The sequence below is a fragment of the Aspergillus undulatus genome, assembly GCF_047715775.1.
Source record: "Aspergillus undulatus strain CBS 261.88 unplaced genomic scaffold BDV17scaffold_50, whole genome shotgun sequence".
NCBI classification, from domain to species: Eukaryota; Fungi; Ascomycota; class Eurotiomycetes; order Eurotiales; family Aspergillaceae; genus Aspergillus; species Aspergillus undulatus.
The window spans coordinates 159,181-175,515 of NW_027396654.1; the positions used below are offsets into that span (position 1 = coordinate 159,181).

Below are 16,335 nucleotides of genomic sequence, written 5' to 3' on the forward strand. Positions count from 1 at the left end.
TTCGGTCTCTCGATCCTACACTCTCCCGTGTGTTTACTTCTACGCGCATGGAAGAAATAGCAATTGTTCAGAGGCCATTTTCTCCACCTCCCCGTTTGCGTTGGAGAAACAATGTACCCTATTGCCGCAAAATATTCCTCATACAGCGCTTCTATCTAGTTCCGGGCGGCGGCTTTTGCCTTTCGCGTACTGACGCGGTGATAGCCCGGCAGTGTGCGTTTTCTGATACTCCAGGAGAACTTCTCGCATGTGAGATGATCTCGATCAATCCCTTTCTGATGACGGCCATCGCTTCTACAAGGTCCGGGCCTTCAGAAAATTGGCAACTGCGCGGTTGTCGTTTGATTCCGACGGCTAACCACGAACTCCACCAAGCCGTTGAGGTTGCCGTGCGCCTTGAGCTGCATGGGCAGGAAGCTGATACTGATGGTGAGACAGATACAGGTCCAGTGATCCGCCAGTGCTATATTCTTGGGGACTTAACGAAACTTACCGTTCCCTCGAATCCAGCAAAGGGGAAAGAATGAAGCAGGATAAACGGGAGGAGTCGCCGGAATTTGCTACTCAATCTAAAAAAGCACACATGGAGTTTGTCCATGATAGGAGACCGGCTCTGATGTGCAGATCTCGAAAGAGCTCAGATGTTTTATACTTCGACTGACTACCGAAGATCCACTTTGTATATGCATCGACTTCTTCTCTATCTCCATCGTTATCATATTAGCTAGTATTTTAGATTAAGTCTATCCTACCACCCCCTTCTTACTCTCCTGTTCCTATTCTATTTCGAGAGAATTTTCCTTACAGGGTGACATCGTAGGCCAGGCTCGGTACTGAGGAAATGGTATTTACAGGTGGACGTACAAAGTAAATAAACAATCAAGGCCAAAAACGCTCTGACTCCAAGGCTACGTACAAAGCTGGATAAACAACCCCCTATTCCTAGTCAGTAGGGTACGAAGCTCCACCCAGGATGCCCTTTTGGCATGCTCATACGGAATACCCAGTGCACTCGATCATCTGGAACAAGGTCAGGATCAGCAGGACATTCCCATCTGCCGCCTCGAGCGGACTAGTACTGGCCATCTCACGGCAGCACCTATATATACGAGTACTTAGAGCTTCCCTGCCAAGTACAAGTACTGATTGAGATGAGCTGCAATTAATGGCTCCTTCCTTTTATGCAACATCATGCAACATCATGCAGCTAAATGTAGGTACCTAAGTAGCCAGTCGCACCTTCCTCTTTTGTGGCGGAAGATCAAGAACACCCGGCAGGGCAGGTGCGAGCTTTGACCATGGCCGGGATGAAGTCCATCGTTCTTTCCTGACGGTGCAGATTACTTACGTTTGATAGGTATAAGGTGTAGGGTGTAGGTGGGCCATGCCAATGGGCTGCGATGACCGGCAACGAGTCATGACACTTGGTAGGTATTAGGAAGCCAGAGATGTGCAATGCTGTCTTGATTTGCTTTGTTGGGGATTTCGAGGTATGTATTGGAAAGGAAGAAACAATTTCGCCCACGGTTCGTATGCTGCTACGCACATAAGGTGAAGACGCTCGTCTGGAGGTATCAACTCAAAAACCTACGGACGTCGGAGTCAGTGCAAAGGCTACGTACAAAGGACTACGATAATTATTCACAAGAGAAAGGTTATAATGAAAACAATCTACATTCCATTACGTTTGCTACATACAAGAAAAGGCCCATGATACAATAGTGTCAAGTTCCAACAGTTCGAAACAGGCCATTCCATCGTTGCAAGATTTAATTTAGTTCCAGAGGTTCAGATACAAAGCTTGCTTAGTCTCAAATCATCAATGATCGTGCTCGTCGAGGAAGTACATAGGAAATATAAACAAAACAAAGGGTTGATGACATCAGCTAACGCGCCGACCATGTAAGCAACCAAACTCCTTTTGGGTAAAGCCAGTCAAGGCTAGATCCGACAAGAGCGAGACGTTTACAGACGGGAAGCGGGGATAAGCTTGAAGTCAACAACCAGCTCGCGACCACCGTCGTTGATGACGAGGACACGGACGGAACCACGGCCATCATGGAAGGCATCCTTGATGCGCTGGTAGAGACCGTCCTGGGGAACGACAGGGAGACCAGTCTTGACGTCGCCGCTCTCGGTCAGAGCAACGAGGCTGTCATCACGGATGTCCAGGATGCGGTAGGTCTTGTAGACAGGGCCGAGCATGGTCTGGACGACAACAGAGGGGGAGGGGTTGGACACGAAGCTGGACTCTTCGTGGAGCTCACGGGTGAAGAGGTCGACACCGAGGTAGCGGTGCTGGCCGGTCGAGGGAGACTGAGAGATGCGGATCACCTGGGAGGGACGGCCCTGGAGGATAAGGATGTCACCAGTACGGATGAAGTGGCAGGGGATCGGCACGGTCTCGGCGGGGGAAGCGCCACCACGGGGCTCGACGATGCGGACATTCTCACGGACTCCGTCACGGTAACGAACTGGGCCCCGTTCGTCAGCGACTATTACTTCTTGGTGATGATGGTGTTCGCGATGAGGGGCATGGTCATGATGGTCACGGTGATGGAAGGGGTGAGTGATGCGGTCAACGGCACGTTCGACACCGCGACGGAAGGAGTGGTAGTTACCGTCGTCGTCGTAGTAACCCATTTTGCGAGCTTTGGGGTGATCAACTACGGTAGTAGTCTTGTAAACCTTGACCTTGTCGGTGGAAGGAGCAGGGGCCTTGGCACTCTCTACGCTAACCTGGCGGCTGCTGTAAGAGTTTCCGCTGGGGATGTCGAGGGGACGCTGCTGATAGGCGCGGTCGTAGGAAGAGACGTTGGGCGCAGAAGAGCGGCTGTAGACGTCGGAGGTGTGGCGGCGAGGGCCTTCGTGGGACTCTACAGGAGCAGAACGACGGCCGTAGGAAGCCTGGACGTCGTAGTTGGGGTCGATGCGGCGGCGGTACTCGCGCTCAGTGATGTCAATCTGGCTTTGGTAGGCCTCGTCGTAGGTGTGCTGCTTGTCCTGGTACCAGTCTTGGTAGCGGGGGGCAGTGGGTTCACGGAAGCTATGAGAGAAAAGTTAGGAGCAGGAAGGGTAAGGCAAGGCAATGCAAGATGGGTCAAGGTAAGGTAAGGTCAGGTAAAGATAAGGTCAAGCAGGTAAAGTAAACAAAAAGGAGACACGAGGGTAAGAGGACGCGGTGCCAGGGGGCAGGCATGATTGGACTGTTTTTATTTGGGGCTGGGACAATCGGATTTTGTTTTGTTTTGGAGCCACGTAATTTAGCGGAGGAACTAGACAGCTCTAGCCCGAAGCCACTTGTCACTCAGTGGTTGAGCTGGGGGTGACACCGCTTGTTGTGCTCTCCACTTGGGCGGTTTCATTGGGAGCTGACCCCAGGCAGCCAACCGGGGGCGCCAAAACAGTAAACAGACCGGGAAAAAGCAAAGAAAGCTAGGCTGTCGGCCCAATTAGTACGTACCGTTCACGGGCAAGGTCGACCTGGGGGAAGCGGTTGTCTTGGGCTGCTGGGTAGCGGCTCTCTTGCACACGTTCGTCAACGACGGTGAAAGTGTCAGCTCCGCGGCGTTCGGGACGTTCAGAGCGACGTTCGAAGTGAAGATCGACTTCTTCCTTTCCGTGGACTCTGGGGTCTGGGAGAGGGGCAGAGGTTCGAGTATCTTCCCGTTCGACGTGCGAAGTGCGATCGAGGTTGACTTCTCCCTCTACTCTCTCAGCGGCAAGAGTAGTCTCAGGAACAGCGTCACTCCGGTACGACGACGGGAAGACACTGAAGGGGATGGGGACGCGGGCGTCAAAGTCCAGGTTGGCTGTCCTTTGAGCGTCTTTTCTCGAATCTCTTCCGAACTGTTAAGAAACAACTCGGAAGATGAGACAAGAAAAGACTTTTTCCGGGGAAGTCTTTCTCGTGAAGAGAGGGAGTGAGTGCAAAATAGATCTGGAGAGAGATCTATACCTGACTGTAGCTGCGGAGAATTCCTGGGGTAGGAATGTAGAAGATAAGCTTAAAGCTTGGAATGGGAGATGGGAATGGGAGAGATGGAGGTGGAGGAAGAGGAAGAAGGAGAGAAGAACAGGAGCCGAGGGGACCTGGAGGAGTTCGAGTTCTTAAGATCGAGACGCTCGTTGTTGTTGTTACGCGTTTGTTTACCGCGCTTTCCCTCATTCGGGGTCCAGCCTCTCTGTTTCTGGTCTGCCACGCTCCCACCACCACCCTGAGAACATCCTAATCTACCGGCCTGAATCGTCAAGCGTGAACCAATTCCATCTCCGAGGTACAGAGTATCGTCTGCCAGGCTTGTGAAATCAATTCCAACTAGCATTTTCTGATCACTTTGTTACATACATCCTCACCGTCTCCATCGAGGCAGCGCTGCAGGTAGACTAACACTCAATTAAAAGCTCACAGTCAGAACATCGTTGCTAATAATATTACAATTCACAGGCTCGAACGGCGAGACACACGCCTTATCACATGCAGCAGCAGGATCACAGAAAGTTCAAATGGTGCGACCGTCCCCCAATGAGCAGCCCCAATCTCGTCATCGCACAGCTCCCCCTCCCAGCCACATCACAAATCACCATGGCAACAGTCAACAGCTCCCGGCTCTCATCGGGCCTTTTAGCGCTGACTCCGCTGAGCTGCACAAGATCGACAATGGCGAATGCGATGCGCCAATCGCCCACGGGTCGAGCCCAACCTCGCCATTTCGCCGTCGGTTGATACTACCCCAAGGACGCTGGACTCCACCATCTGGCCGTTATTCCTGCTTGCAGCTTGAACCCAGTTTTCGAGACTCATCATATCGGACGGCAGCTATGGCAAGAGCCCAACCTCGTGGTTTGCCGTTATTGGCGTTCTCCTGGGAGTGAGGAGTCGAGCTCAGCTTTCCTTCGCCCCGCCTCCTGCCTCACCTCGCGGCTCCACCGGAAGAATGCACGGTCTTCTTGAGCTCAGTTCTTGATTGCTTACGATTCAGTTTCACATCTGCCGGTAAATAATGCGACTTGTCCAACTTTTCGATTCCCCTCTTCCCTGCCCAGCCACACGATTGAGCCTGGACTCTCCCTACCAACATCCGGAGCCCTGACACCCGAGTTGCTCGGAATTTTTTAAGAGGGAACACAGACTGCGCAGTGCCTGGTTTCCAAGTTCCAAGGTTGGTCGGCTTAGCGGCCGTGTGGAGTCGATCCAATTCATCGATCGGAGTGGAGTTTGGCTCCGTCCCGAGGTTGTTGCACCGCCAACATCCAGAGCTCCTCCAGCCCGCCTCACTCAGGGTATCAACAAGAGAACAGGAAACCGGGAGCATCCGTCCAAGTAGCCGCATCATGGGATTCACGTACGTTTGACTGGGCAACATCCCAAAATTGGTACAGCATGGATATCGCGCGTACGGTAGTAAGATCGCAGCAAGTCAATGATATATATCGAGCATCTTACGAAATACGAATCGACTACTCCGTACTCGGTTACGCAAACACCAGCTCAATCGCTTCACCCATTAAGACCATTGAAGCCCTAAATCAAGAGAGAGCGTATGACTCTGATCCAAAGATGGCACTACACACAGTGGTCGCTGGAAGGTCCAGATATTCGCATCTTCCTCAATACCGCCCTCACACCCTTTTTGTGAATATCTCACCACCCGGGACAGCAGGGTCATGTCTCCAACGCAATCGATTCATCACCTTTCCACCCTCATCACCCTCAAACTCAAACTTATAGTATTCAGCAGGTCGACAATACTAAGCCCTCTTAACAGTTTCGTCATACGAAAGGCTCCAGCACAAAGACATCATGATGATAGTGCCGCAACTCGTACTTTTCGTCATATCTCTCCCCTGGAACCGAAGGTAGCGCTGATGGCAATGACTCAATTCCCAATCCGATTGTAGTAATGCCCAACATAGTCCTGCAGAGGATGGTGAGTGGTACCGGGGATCCGTTCACTGTCGAGCTTGGCTTGTACAGCGTTCATCCGTGCAGCGCTATTCCGCACACTTTCCCTCGCGAGATTTATGAAGTCATGTCGATGTCGATGTTGATTATGGGTTAGACCATTGTCATCGCTAGCAGTAAAACTAAGAATCGTCTCAACAATAAGTTGGCAAACCCAATCCGTCGCGTCACAAATACCAAGTGAATTCTGCATCACAACCACGCAGCTGCCTGTCTCTGGGATAGACATACGGCTGTCGTCATCCCGGGCATATTTCCACAATGCCAGAGGAGCTTGCTCGTGTGCTCGTGGTTGTCGTCTTGGTCCTTACCTAGACCTAGGACAGGCAGTTTCTCCACGAGTGAGGCGCCCCATCTAAAATCTAGAGAACCGGGGAGTTTGATTCTGTTCCATCCCAAGGCGGTTGTCTGTTCATATTCATGGTCATGGCCATGGCCATGGTCAGAGAGTGAGTTCGAATTGACGCGTCGGGTTATGTACGGACGGATAATGTCTTGGACTCGCTGGATTGGATTCAGTGTTGGAGACGAGGATCGTTCACCGAGAGTCAATTCCTGCCCTCTTCCTGTTCCCGATCCTGTTCCCAAAGCGCCTCAATCGCCCTCAGATAAGCCCCATAAAACCTCAACAGATTCCCAAGGCTAGACCTTACAGACTGCACCGCAAACGTCATAGTCCTATCCGAGGCCGTACAGAACGGAATCCGATACGGACTCCCATCGCGCAAGATATTATACGGCAAGGCAACAATATCATCGTCATCCGGGTATTGAGTAAACGTCCTCGCCATACCCAATGGGTCAAAGATGCGCTTCTTCATGAAGTCTCCCCGGTTCTCTCCCGAGACAGTCTCGATAACCAGTCTGGCGATGTTTTATGCGTGGTTGTTGTGCTTGTACCTACTCCACGGGGTTGCAACGAGCGGAATGGACTCGAATGTGCGATACATTGGTCCCTGGATTGCAGATACAGCGCATCAGCCTATGCTATCCCCGAGCAATGGGCCATGAAGTCAGTGACATTCAACCTACAGTCGGCGTGGATGGTATCCCTGTTCCTAGACTTGGAAAGACTAGGTGAGATATCATGTACGGGGGTATCCCAATCCAGTGCATTCCCAGTCTCCGGGTCGTCAACAAGCATCCCCACGGCTGTTGCAGTTATCGCCTTTATTAGCGAGACGATGTAGAACAGCGTGTTTTTATCCGGCGGGAGTTCTTGTTTAACACCGCGGTGTCCGAAGAAGGGTTCGTGGATGAGTTTGTGGTTGTGGATTACGCCGACGACTGGAGCTGGGGCGCCTGAGATTTTATCGGATTCCTTCAATTCGGGGGTGTAGGGATGTGAGCGTTGCGCGGAGGGACGTGTCTGGTTGTTGCATGGTGTATATCACGTCTGTGGTGGCAATGGCTGGTTGGGATCTCGAAAGTTCGAATTGAGGGGTGAGAGGCATGAAGGGGACGTCCAGAGTAATGCGCTTCGTTGATCAATACCGAAGAGACAAAGAAGCGGGGTGATATGATGCGGCTCATATAGGAGTAAGCAATTGAGAAATCTATTGTTCCAAATATCTTTCTTGAATCCTATCAAGACACCTATCTGTCAAACGAATAGTATCAAACAATAAATTATAATAATAATGCAGGTCATCCAGAAGTCAAAAAGGTCAGATCATTTTCATATATGACATGGGCCGAGTCGGCCATGGGCATCTCGAGAATGCCCACCAAGCGAGGGTATCAATAATATTCATCAGAAGAGAAAGTAACGTAGATATCACAGTCACAGATTAGTAGTAATCAGTATGTGTAAGTAGCGCTGTCGCGGACAGCAGCGGTATAGTCAGACAGTCAGACAGTCGGATCACAAAGGTAGAGATAAGATAATAATGCAACAGATATTAAAATATATATATCTGGAGGGAATAGATGATTAAAGAAAACAAAGAGAGGAAGATAGTGGGTAGATGCAAATTAAGTAGAGCATCAGTCGGATAAAGTCGTGAATATGGCGATAGATAGAAATATACGGACCGTTGGATCACGATCAACTGCGAATGCCGAATGCCTTCTTCAGCCGCGAGAACCGCTTCTTGCGTCCGCCTCCTTCGAAGCCCACGTCAGCAGCACGGTGGCTGTCCGATGTTTCGAGCTGAGAATCAGCTTTGTTGCCGTTGACTGCACCACCGTCCGGCGTTTGCGTTCGAGCGGGCTGTGTGGATGCGGACGGCGATGATGTTGACCCGATACCAGAGTCAACGAGATCTGTCCGTTCAGAGCCGAGGGGCCAGGTATCACCGGAGGGTGACTTCTTATGAAGTGACTTTTTCAAAAGCCTGGAAGGGTTGCCCACAGACTTGGAGTTACCATTTGTGACTGGGGTGTCTTGGCCTTGCGCATCCGAATGTTCCGGAATTGTCCCATTTGAGAGCAACTCAGACTGCAGTTTTCCGCGTTGCACGACTGGTTTTGACTTTTTCATGCTTAAACGATTGAGAATGTTGGGCTTGCGAGAAGATCCAGATCCGCCTTTGAGTAATTGCTCCAGTTCGTCCTCCGTCATGCCACGAGACTTGGCCACTGCTGCCAGCGCAGGGTCTCGAACAGTCGTGGGTTGGGTTTGACGCGTAGAGGTTCTATTGGCAGAGGTCCTGGGCGCGGAACTTGGACGCCTTTCACCATCAGAGCTATCTTCCAGCTCAGTGGAGTCTCCGTCATAGGCACCCATCCGGCGAGGAATACCGCGAACAGGGCGCATATCATTATCGCTCATGCTCCTTGTTGGACGGTGCATGGGGCGTTGCAGCCTGCGGTTCTGAACGCCATCATCTGAATCCGAGTCCGAATCAGGGAACCGAGAAGCAAACGATGTACCAGGGCCTCTCGCAGGCCTTCCTTTTTGGACCTTTTGCGACTTGCCCGTGGAAAAAAATGAAGGCTTCTCCTTCTTCGAGTTGCCACGTAGAGTAGTACGCATAGTACCTGCGCCCAGACTGGATGGAAGCGGTGAAGGGTCGATAGGAGCAAGTACCCGATTAGGAGAGGCAGGAACAGAGCTGCTCTGTTGGCTTCCTCGTAGGGTCCGTCGCATGCCCATCCCTGATCGACTACCCCGACGAACTCTCCTGAAACTACTCTCCGAGTCACTATCGTTCGATAGCTGACGGCGATGACTGTGCGCACCCACTCCGTTCATCTCTAGCCCGGCAGAGTCTGGGCTGTTCACCTCCTTCCTCCTGATCGGCGCCGAGGTTCCCGGGCGTTGTTGTGCTTTGCTGCGTTGCGTAGAGGGAACAGGGGACTCGACTCGGCTCTGGCGAGTATCTAGCTCCTTAGGGTCATCGTCTCGTGCATGCGCAATTGCATGCACTTCCACAGGTGCTGTTGACGAGCGAGCCACCTCACCCTGAGGGATTGTCTTGTCTTGGGATTGAACATGAGGCGGAGAAATGGTCGAGACGGGGAGCGGCTCAATCAGAGAAGGCGAAGTAAAGGCCGAAGGCTTTGAGTCTTCAAGCACAGGAGTATCCACACGCGCAATTTGACAGGTCTCTGGGATTTCATTCTCATGATGATTCTGAACCGGATAAGTCGTGCCGTCTTGCTCTAAAGTAATTGCATAACCGGTCTGCGGTTGTGCCGGCTCATGTTCAACAATAGCGTTGATCGATCCAAAACCGTCGCCATCAAAATCCTCCTCGGCGTCACTATAGATACTCGAACTGGAGTCAGTGCCATTATCGGCCTCTTCATACGATCTCCTCTTGCCCTTCTTATCGCTTGGTCCTTCCAACTCTTCCACAGTCTGCCGTGGGTACTCTTGTGGGCTATCCCACTCGTCGAGACTTGCTCTTCCTTTTTCAGGGTCAGGAGTCGCCGGCTGAAGTGTAATATCGGGCATTTCCAAAACCGGGTCTCCAGAAAGAGGAAGGTTTTGGTCAGACGGGACCTCAGGTAAGGGTGAGAGCTGCGTCTTTTGGAAATATGCAGGTTCCAAATCAGACTCGATAGTCGGCATAGTTTCCTCTTGGGTTCCTGCATCATCCCTTGCAGCTGCGACAGCGGAACCAATGAGCAGTGCCTCATCCGCTTGCACCTGCTTTTGCTCGTCCTGTTCCGATGCACGAGAGATGATATCGTTGATAGCATGACCATTGGGGAGATCATCATCCGAGTCTGATGCCAAATCGTCGTCATCCTCATCTTGCTGTGCGGTTGTCTCCGGCCGCGCTCCATCCTTACCGTCCTTGTTACCCCGGATGCTGCCGAACGAGGGAAGAGCTGCACGAGGCTTCAAGATTCCATCAAATTCATCTACCTCCTTCGGCTCCTTAACGCGCGGAGGCGAGATTTTTCTTTTGTGGAGACCAAACCAATTAGTTTTCGACTTCGACTTTCCGGGAGGAGACGCTGGGAGTGTTTCATCAGGCGACGTCGGTGGACTCGCAGCCACCCCGACAACTTCCGCCTCGTCGTCAAAACTAACTTTGACGGACTTTTTGCGATTGCCAGGTCTTGCACCGTCGTCGGATGCTACAGAGGTCGCGTCCGAGAGCTCGCTGAGAGGCGGGCCAGGGCGTAGAATGCCAGAAAGTCTGCCGTCAGGAGACAAGGAGCTGTTTCTGTTTTTCATAGCAGACTTGGCGGGAGAGACAGACCGAGGCGGGGGCTGATGTAGCTGGTCGCCCGCGACAGTGAGTTGGCTCGGGAAGTGAGCCGCTCTCGCTGGACTACTTGACTGGCGCAATGCTGTTGGCTGAGGAGATTGGTCCGATTCTGCGGTGAGATTGGCCCTCGGCGAAGATTTCGCCTGTGGTGGGCTGACTGGAGGTGTCCGTACGATCTTTTCGGAGACTGGCGGAGTCAGAGCCCTTGGAGGTTCTTCCGAGGGGTTAGCCTTGGTCACTGGTCGACTCTCCTTCTCTTTCACAACCGCTGGCTGAGGTTGTTCCTTTGCAGACACCGGTTGACTTTGCTCCTTGAGAGGCGCTGGTTCAGGTTGTTCTTTCACAGGCGTAGGCTGGGATTGCTCTTTGGTGGGCGCTGGTTGAGACTGCTCCTTTACAGACACCGACTGGGGACGATCGTTAGCCGGACAATCTTCTGCAAGCGGATAGGGCTTTTTGACCGGGGTGTGTGATTTGGCATCCACTGGCGTTGGGCTCCGACTGGGTGACCGTTCGGCAATTGTCTGTTCACGGGGCCGAGCCGGGCGAGGAGAGACCTTCGCCGGGGTCGTTTCATCATTGCGAGGCACAATAACAGCCTGGGCAGCTGCAAGTGCGGTGACTACAGGAGGACCACTCCGCGTAGAGCTACCGACTCCGCCACCCTGTGCCTGTTGGCGTGCCGCCCTGATATGGTTGAAATAAGCGCTGGAACGCTTGTTCAGTGAAGTTGCAGCGTCGGAAGCTGCATCTGAACGCTCCGGAACCGGCGAATTCGTTCGCGAGTTCATGGGGTAGGAGAAATTGATTGAGTTCCTGCTTTCGGATCTCTGATGCAGCGGCGACGGTGGCACAGCATCAGAGCTCGCAATAATCTGCGGGCTGCCCGGCGCATTGGCCGGTGATATAACGCTTCTCGTTTTCTCGGGGGTCTGCGTCCGAGAATTTGGTGACCATGTGCTGGGGCCCCCGCTTACAGACCGCCGACTCTGGTACCTCCGCCCAGAAAACTCCGCTGGTATTGAGGGAAGAGGCGGGACAACGGCTGGAGTGGACATCGTCGACATGGTTGAATAGCTTGAGCTCGGCCGACCGGGTGACTGGTCCCGAAACGTCCGGGCGCTCATCGAAGCGGAACTATTACTTCGACGGAGTCCATTCCGGCTGGACGGGCGCAAAGTCGGCGAGCCGACCGGTTGTGACGAGATGGACGACTGCCGCTGGAGCATCCGCTTTGTCTGGACATTTTCAACAGGCGTTGGCGTGGGTGTTAGACTGCGGAGAGCGGCGGCGGCTGCGGCGGAGGAGAGGCTATTAGATGGAGACTGCGACTGGGCGAAGGCACGAGTAGCGGCGGAATGCGCGCTTTGCGAGTTGGGGGTCGAAAGCTGGTGCTGATGCTGCAGATAGTCAGCAAGTGGATGCCTGGGAACAATTGATGCGTCCTCAATCGGAGTAGACGGATGAAAAAGAGAACCGGATTGAGGACATACACGATGCTGCGATCCGCTCCTCCTTCTGCGGAACATGGCTCAGCGAGCGTCTGCGTCGAGCGGACGCCAGAGAAAGCGGACGATGGCAAGTTGGGACAATTGGGTCTCTCGAGAGTCGGTGGACCGACCGATCGACCGGTAATGAATGAATTAGCGCGGAAAAGGCGGAGGCAGCCCGGACGCCGTGGGAGAAAAGCGAACGCGAACGCGAGAGCGAGAGTCAAAGGGGGAGAGAGAGAGAAGGGGGGAAGGGAGGGAAGAATGGAAGAGCGTGAGGGAAGAGAAAGAGAGATGACAATGGTGATGAGAGGGGAGAAGCAAATAAGAAGAGGTGAAGAGAAGAACGAAACTAAGAGACAGATAACCAAGAAGCGAAGAAAAAAGGGCGATCGATGACGATGGTTCCATGGCATCGTGTCTCGAGAGCCCGTAGGATGAGCAGGACATGAGGCAGCAAGACGCTATGCCAAACAAAGTCAGAATGACATCATACGGCTACTCAGCCACAGATCGGCGCTTTCACCAGAACCACTTTTCCCCTGGGTGTTCATTTCAATCTCAGATCAGAGTCCGCCGTGCCTTGCGCGACCAGATCGTGCCATTTTCATTTGCCAATCTATTTTAATAATCTGAAACTTGAACGGTGCCAACGGAGTTCTGGCCTTGCTACGACTGCTCGCTGTTAATCAACGATCTTAGGGCTGGCTATATCTCGGCTCCCTACCCAATCTCGCGATCTACAGACTAAAAACAAAATTTCGGTAAAAATGGAAGCCTAGATGTAGGTCCTGCCCCTGGCATAAACTGCAGGGCAACTAAGCATGTTTATGCAATAGCGTACTCTTATTGCTCTAGCAACTCAGACTTCAATGATTCAACCTGATGGGCCAAGGAAATTGAGCACGGTAAGCTCTCGGGCTGCTCTGTAGGAAGGCGCGGCCACTACTGTCCCCAAAGTAACGCTGACCAAGGGGGACCTTGGGCAGTGTGCAGCAAGCTCCGCACCCAACACTTCAGCAAGATCACCCCATAGCTCCCTCCTCAATCCGCGGCAAATCCACCCTCATATCTCTAGGTTCCCACAGTTTAAGCTACGCCATACTCGGCGACCTCGCAAACTGGTGGGACGCATACCCTGTCCCCGCTCGTGCACCAGCACCCTACAACGACATCTCAACCTGGGGTATCGTCCCGGTATGGGGGCTCGCTGCAGTGTCACGTAGCACAATCTCCTACCTGAAGCCGGGGAACGGTCCTTTGGGGGTTTTGGCCTTCGTCGAGGCACGAGGTGGATTTGACCTTGGTTCCTGATGAAGAAGTGCAAGGAGACTGGGTCGAGGCATCTTCGCAGCGAGCGGGGTTGATGGCATTGTATAACCGGTACATTGTGTCGAGCTTGGACTTGAAGTCGCGTGAGGTCTCGAATTTACAACGGTTAGGCTGGGAAGCGGCCGTTCGTCCACTCTGGGCTTATGGGTATCTAATCGCCGACTACGTCTTTTCACCGGATCCAGAGGCCCGTCCGCCGACTCATCCCAGCGGCGATGCTACCAGTACACCCTGGACCACCTCAGACGTGGATCTCGCGGGTGCTATTGTGGTCAGTTCGAGTACGTCGTCGAAGACGGGTCGCTCCCGTTGGGGTTTCTCCAGGTCACGTCGCAAGCTTCTGTTAGCGCTCTACCGAACGCTTTACATGGGCTGATGCCTCAGTTCCCCACAAAGGTTGTAAGATACGAGGCTATAGAACTTGCAAAGGACTGGACTGAGGGTATCGAGAGTGTAACCGGGAAAGCGCCGGACAAACTCGCCATTCTAGACTTTGGAAGCCGGGATGGCGGGGTAGAGGGGCTGCTCAGTTTGATTGACAATACCCCTGCCTTGAAGTCGCGCGAGGTGGTCGTAATCAGCATTGGATACCAGCAGAAGGTAGGTTCCCGCGCCGCTCTTCAAGAACATCGTCGGTCGAAAAACCAACATCTAACCCAGCTAACAACCCAACCTCAACCCGCAGATCTACACCCTCTCCTCCCTATACGAACCCCAAGCGCCCCTCCAAAAATAAGGCAAAGGCAAAGTTCACCAACTCAGCGCATTCCCCCTCTAATCCGCCGCTATGCACGCAAAAGGCACCGCATTATACTTCTCAGCACTAAACGAGCGCTGGGCATCCTGGCTCGAGAACCGGGAGTCCATTGTACCGGATCTGCGTCTTGTTTGGGGAACTGGAGTTGCCGGAGCGCGAGGTGCCGAGGGCTGTTGGGGGTTGCTTTGTCGTGGTGAGGTGGAGCCTCAGGTGGCGTTGGTTTATTGGGGTTGATATTGGTATAGGTAGGGTAAGTTGAGTAGGTCCGCTTGGTCATGAAAGTCAAAGAGAGGACGGGACTATACAGTATGTATTAGGATACATTGGCTGCTATACTAGCACTCCAGAACTAGGTAGTGGCCACCAGCCCTAAGTAACCCTTCAGGTAGCACTGGGCACATTGCAAGAAGCCCTCCCCAGTCGACAAGACAAGGAAGAAGCGGAAAGCACCTATGGGTAGTCCATCGCACCTGCCATTCAAAATGGGTACGAGCTTTGGCAGTTCTAGGAAGGCGCGATTGCTTTCTAGGATAAGATGTGAAAGAGCGACCATGGTCCGGCGTGCGGTCGCACCTCTCTCGTGAGTGGTTTTGGTTTGAGTAGTGGTCTTTATATAGGAAGGTGTGACGGACCTGGGACACGGTTGCTCTTTCCTCTTCTGGGCGGATAGCAAGACAGGCAGGTGCAGGTGCCGGGACAAGGCCAAACTAGTCAAAGACCATGCCATTCCAACCATCAATACTGAGACTAACTATACTCTAGCCACGAGGGCCAAACGATAGGATGAATTATCATTATATCAGATTGAGCGAGCAAGCGCAGTAAGGTAGGTGTAGGTATCCGGCATGAAAACGTATATACAATTCAATTCAAGCAGCCTTGGTTCAGTCCAGGCGGTATGATTTCCCCAACGCCAAAAAGGTAGTAGAGCTCATTTTGATCATTGTCAAATTCAGGTTGTTATTGTCACTGTCACTGTCACTGTCCAATCGACCAGTCGAGGGGACAGGACAGTAGCGGTATGTTCTGTGTGGATGTAGTAAGGGGTTGAAGAGTCGTGTATTTTTATGCCATCAGAAGCCCGTATGCGATCGCCAGGAACGACGGTAACACCGATGAGAGGAATGCAGGGACGGGGATGACTTCGAGCCCCGCGTTGTCCAGCGACGACGTAGTGAAGACGTTCTCAAAGGAGATGTGGCTGGAGTTGAAGCAGTTCGTGTCGTTGACTTCGGCAACGTCTTCGGGTTCGGCGAAGGTGATGTCTGCACACTGCAAGCAAGGTCTTTGTTAGGGCTATGATTGTTATTCAGGAGAACACAGGACTGGCATACATTGTACAAAGCCGCTCCGTGCTGAGCAAGCTCGATGACCTGGATTGTCGCATTGTCGCCTGGGCTCACTTCGATGCCAGCAGGCAGCTTCACCTGGGGCAAACAGATGGTACCGGGGTAAGGGTCGTTGTCTGGGCCGACGATTTCAAAGGGCGTGATCATGGGGTGGCTCATGTTGGGAGGTACAGTGCCCAAACCCAGGTTGATGTAAATCATCGCTCGGGAGTGGCCTGGGAACCAGCCTGGTTGGAGGGATACCGCGCCGCCTTCGACGGGCCATTTCGTTCGGTTTGTGGATGTTGGCATGCCACCGCCTGAATGCATTAGCAAGAAGTAGGGCTTGTTGAGTTTGATATGGGCACGTACAAGGGTAGGCCCATTGCATTCCATATGGATAGACGAGGGAGTCGTTGTCGCTATTCCATGCAGCGCCGAGACCGTCGAATTCCTCGACTGTGCCGGTCGTATGCAGGTTGTTGCCTCTGTAGCCGGGATAGACGATCACAGTATGAGCATCTACGAGACCCATGCACAGCATGGCCGCGGCGAGCCATTGTGACGGCGATGTTGAGAGTTTCATGTTGAGGCTTTGCAGTGGCTGACAAGCGGAGGAAGCGAGCAAAAGATCCTCAAGATCAAACCCTCAGGCTCGGAAGACCAAGTCACTGCCTAAAAATAACCAGACAGAAGAAGGATCAGTCGTCTCGAGGCGTACAGATCATCTCGAGGCGAAACAAGCTTCGCGCAACTTGGACAGGAGCAAGAACAGGACCAAGCCAGACGCTGAGAC

At 52.8% G+C, this 16,335-nt stretch overlaps 5 protein-coding genes across 5 annotated transcripts; 1 reads left to right on the top strand and 4 right to left on the bottom strand.

Moving 5' to 3' along the window:
- Positions 1 to 1,965: 1,965 nt before the first annotated feature.
- Positions 1,966 to 4,168, bottom strand: hexA (putative Woronin body protein HexA; the record flags this gene model as incomplete). The annotated part of the gene is made up of 4 exons (XM_073760410.1): positions 1,966 to 3,046; positions 3,464 to 3,849; positions 3,964 to 4,092; positions 4,124 to 4,168. The coding sequence occupies 4 exons, from the start codon at positions 4,166 to 4,168 to the stop codon at positions 1,966 to 1,968; spliced, it is 1,641 nt and encodes a 546-aa protein (XP_073612605.1).
- A 3,334-nt stretch (positions 4,169 to 7,502) lies between these two features.
- Positions 7,503 to 12,502, bottom strand: BDV17DRAFT_271332 (uncharacterized protein). Its single transcript, XM_073758792.1, has one exon. It carries the CDS (start codon positions 12,159 to 12,161, stop codon positions 8,013 to 8,015), a length of 4,149 nt encoding a protein of 1,382 aa, XP_073612606.1. The 5' UTR covers positions 12,162 to 12,502; the 3' UTR covers positions 7,503 to 8,012.
- A 492-nt stretch (positions 12,503 to 12,994) lies between these two features.
- On the top strand, positions 12,995 to 14,445 carry BDV17DRAFT_283768 (uncharacterized protein; the record flags this gene model as incomplete). The annotated part of the gene is made up of 6 exons (XM_073760411.1): positions 12,995 to 13,030; positions 13,119 to 13,339; positions 13,407 to 13,725; positions 13,779 to 13,853; positions 13,884 to 14,085; positions 14,255 to 14,445. The coding sequence occupies 6 exons, from the start codon at positions 12,995 to 12,997 to the stop codon at positions 14,443 to 14,445; spliced, it is 1,044 nt and encodes a 347-aa protein (XP_073612607.1).
- Positions 14,446 to 14,484: 39 nt separating this feature from the next.
- BDV17DRAFT_178738 (uncharacterized protein) lies at positions 14,485 to 15,115 on the bottom strand. The gene has a single exon (XM_073754905.1). It carries the CDS (start codon positions 14,945 to 14,947, stop codon positions 14,561 to 14,563), a length of 387 nt encoding a protein of 128 aa, XP_073612608.1. The 5' UTR covers positions 14,948 to 15,115; the 3' UTR covers positions 14,485 to 14,560.
- Positions 15,112 to 16,317, bottom strand: BDV17DRAFT_178731 (copper acquisition factor BIM1-like domain-containing protein). Its single transcript, XM_073754904.1, has 3 exons — positions 15,912 to 16,317; positions 15,546 to 15,859; positions 15,112 to 15,483 (listed from the first exon to the last, which is right to left on the bottom strand). Exons 1-3 carry the CDS (start codon positions 16,123 to 16,125, stop codon positions 15,277 to 15,279), a joined length of 735 nt encoding a protein of 244 aa, XP_073612609.1. The 5' UTR covers positions 16,126 to 16,317; the 3' UTR covers positions 15,112 to 15,276.
- Positions 16,318 to 16,335: the final 18 nt, after the last annotated feature.

What these genes read in the sequence shown, in the direction of transcription:
- BDV17DRAFT_271332 (XM_073758792.1), bottom strand. Translation starts at nt 12,161, where the DNA reads ATGTTCCGCAGAAGGAGGAGCGGATCGCAGCATCGTGTATGTCCTCAA.
- BDV17DRAFT_178731 (XM_073754904.1), bottom strand. Translation starts at nt 16,125, where the DNA reads ATGAAACTCTCAACATCGCCGTCACAATGGCTCGCCGCGGCCATGCTG. An exon ending in AATGCAATGGGCCTACCCTT is followed by an intron (nt 15,860 to 15,911) that starts GTACGTGCCCAT and finishes TAATGCATTCAG; the next exon opens with GCGGTGGCATGCCAACATCC. An exon ending in ACGGAGCGGCTTTGTACAAT is followed by an intron (nt 15,484 to 15,545) that starts GTATGCCAGTCC and finishes CCTTGCTTGCAG; the next exon opens with TGTGCAGACATCACCTTCGC.
- BDV17DRAFT_178738 (XM_073754905.1), bottom strand. Translation starts at nt 14,947, where the DNA reads ATGGTTGGAATGGCATGGTCTTTGACTAGTTTGGCCTTGTCCCGGCAC.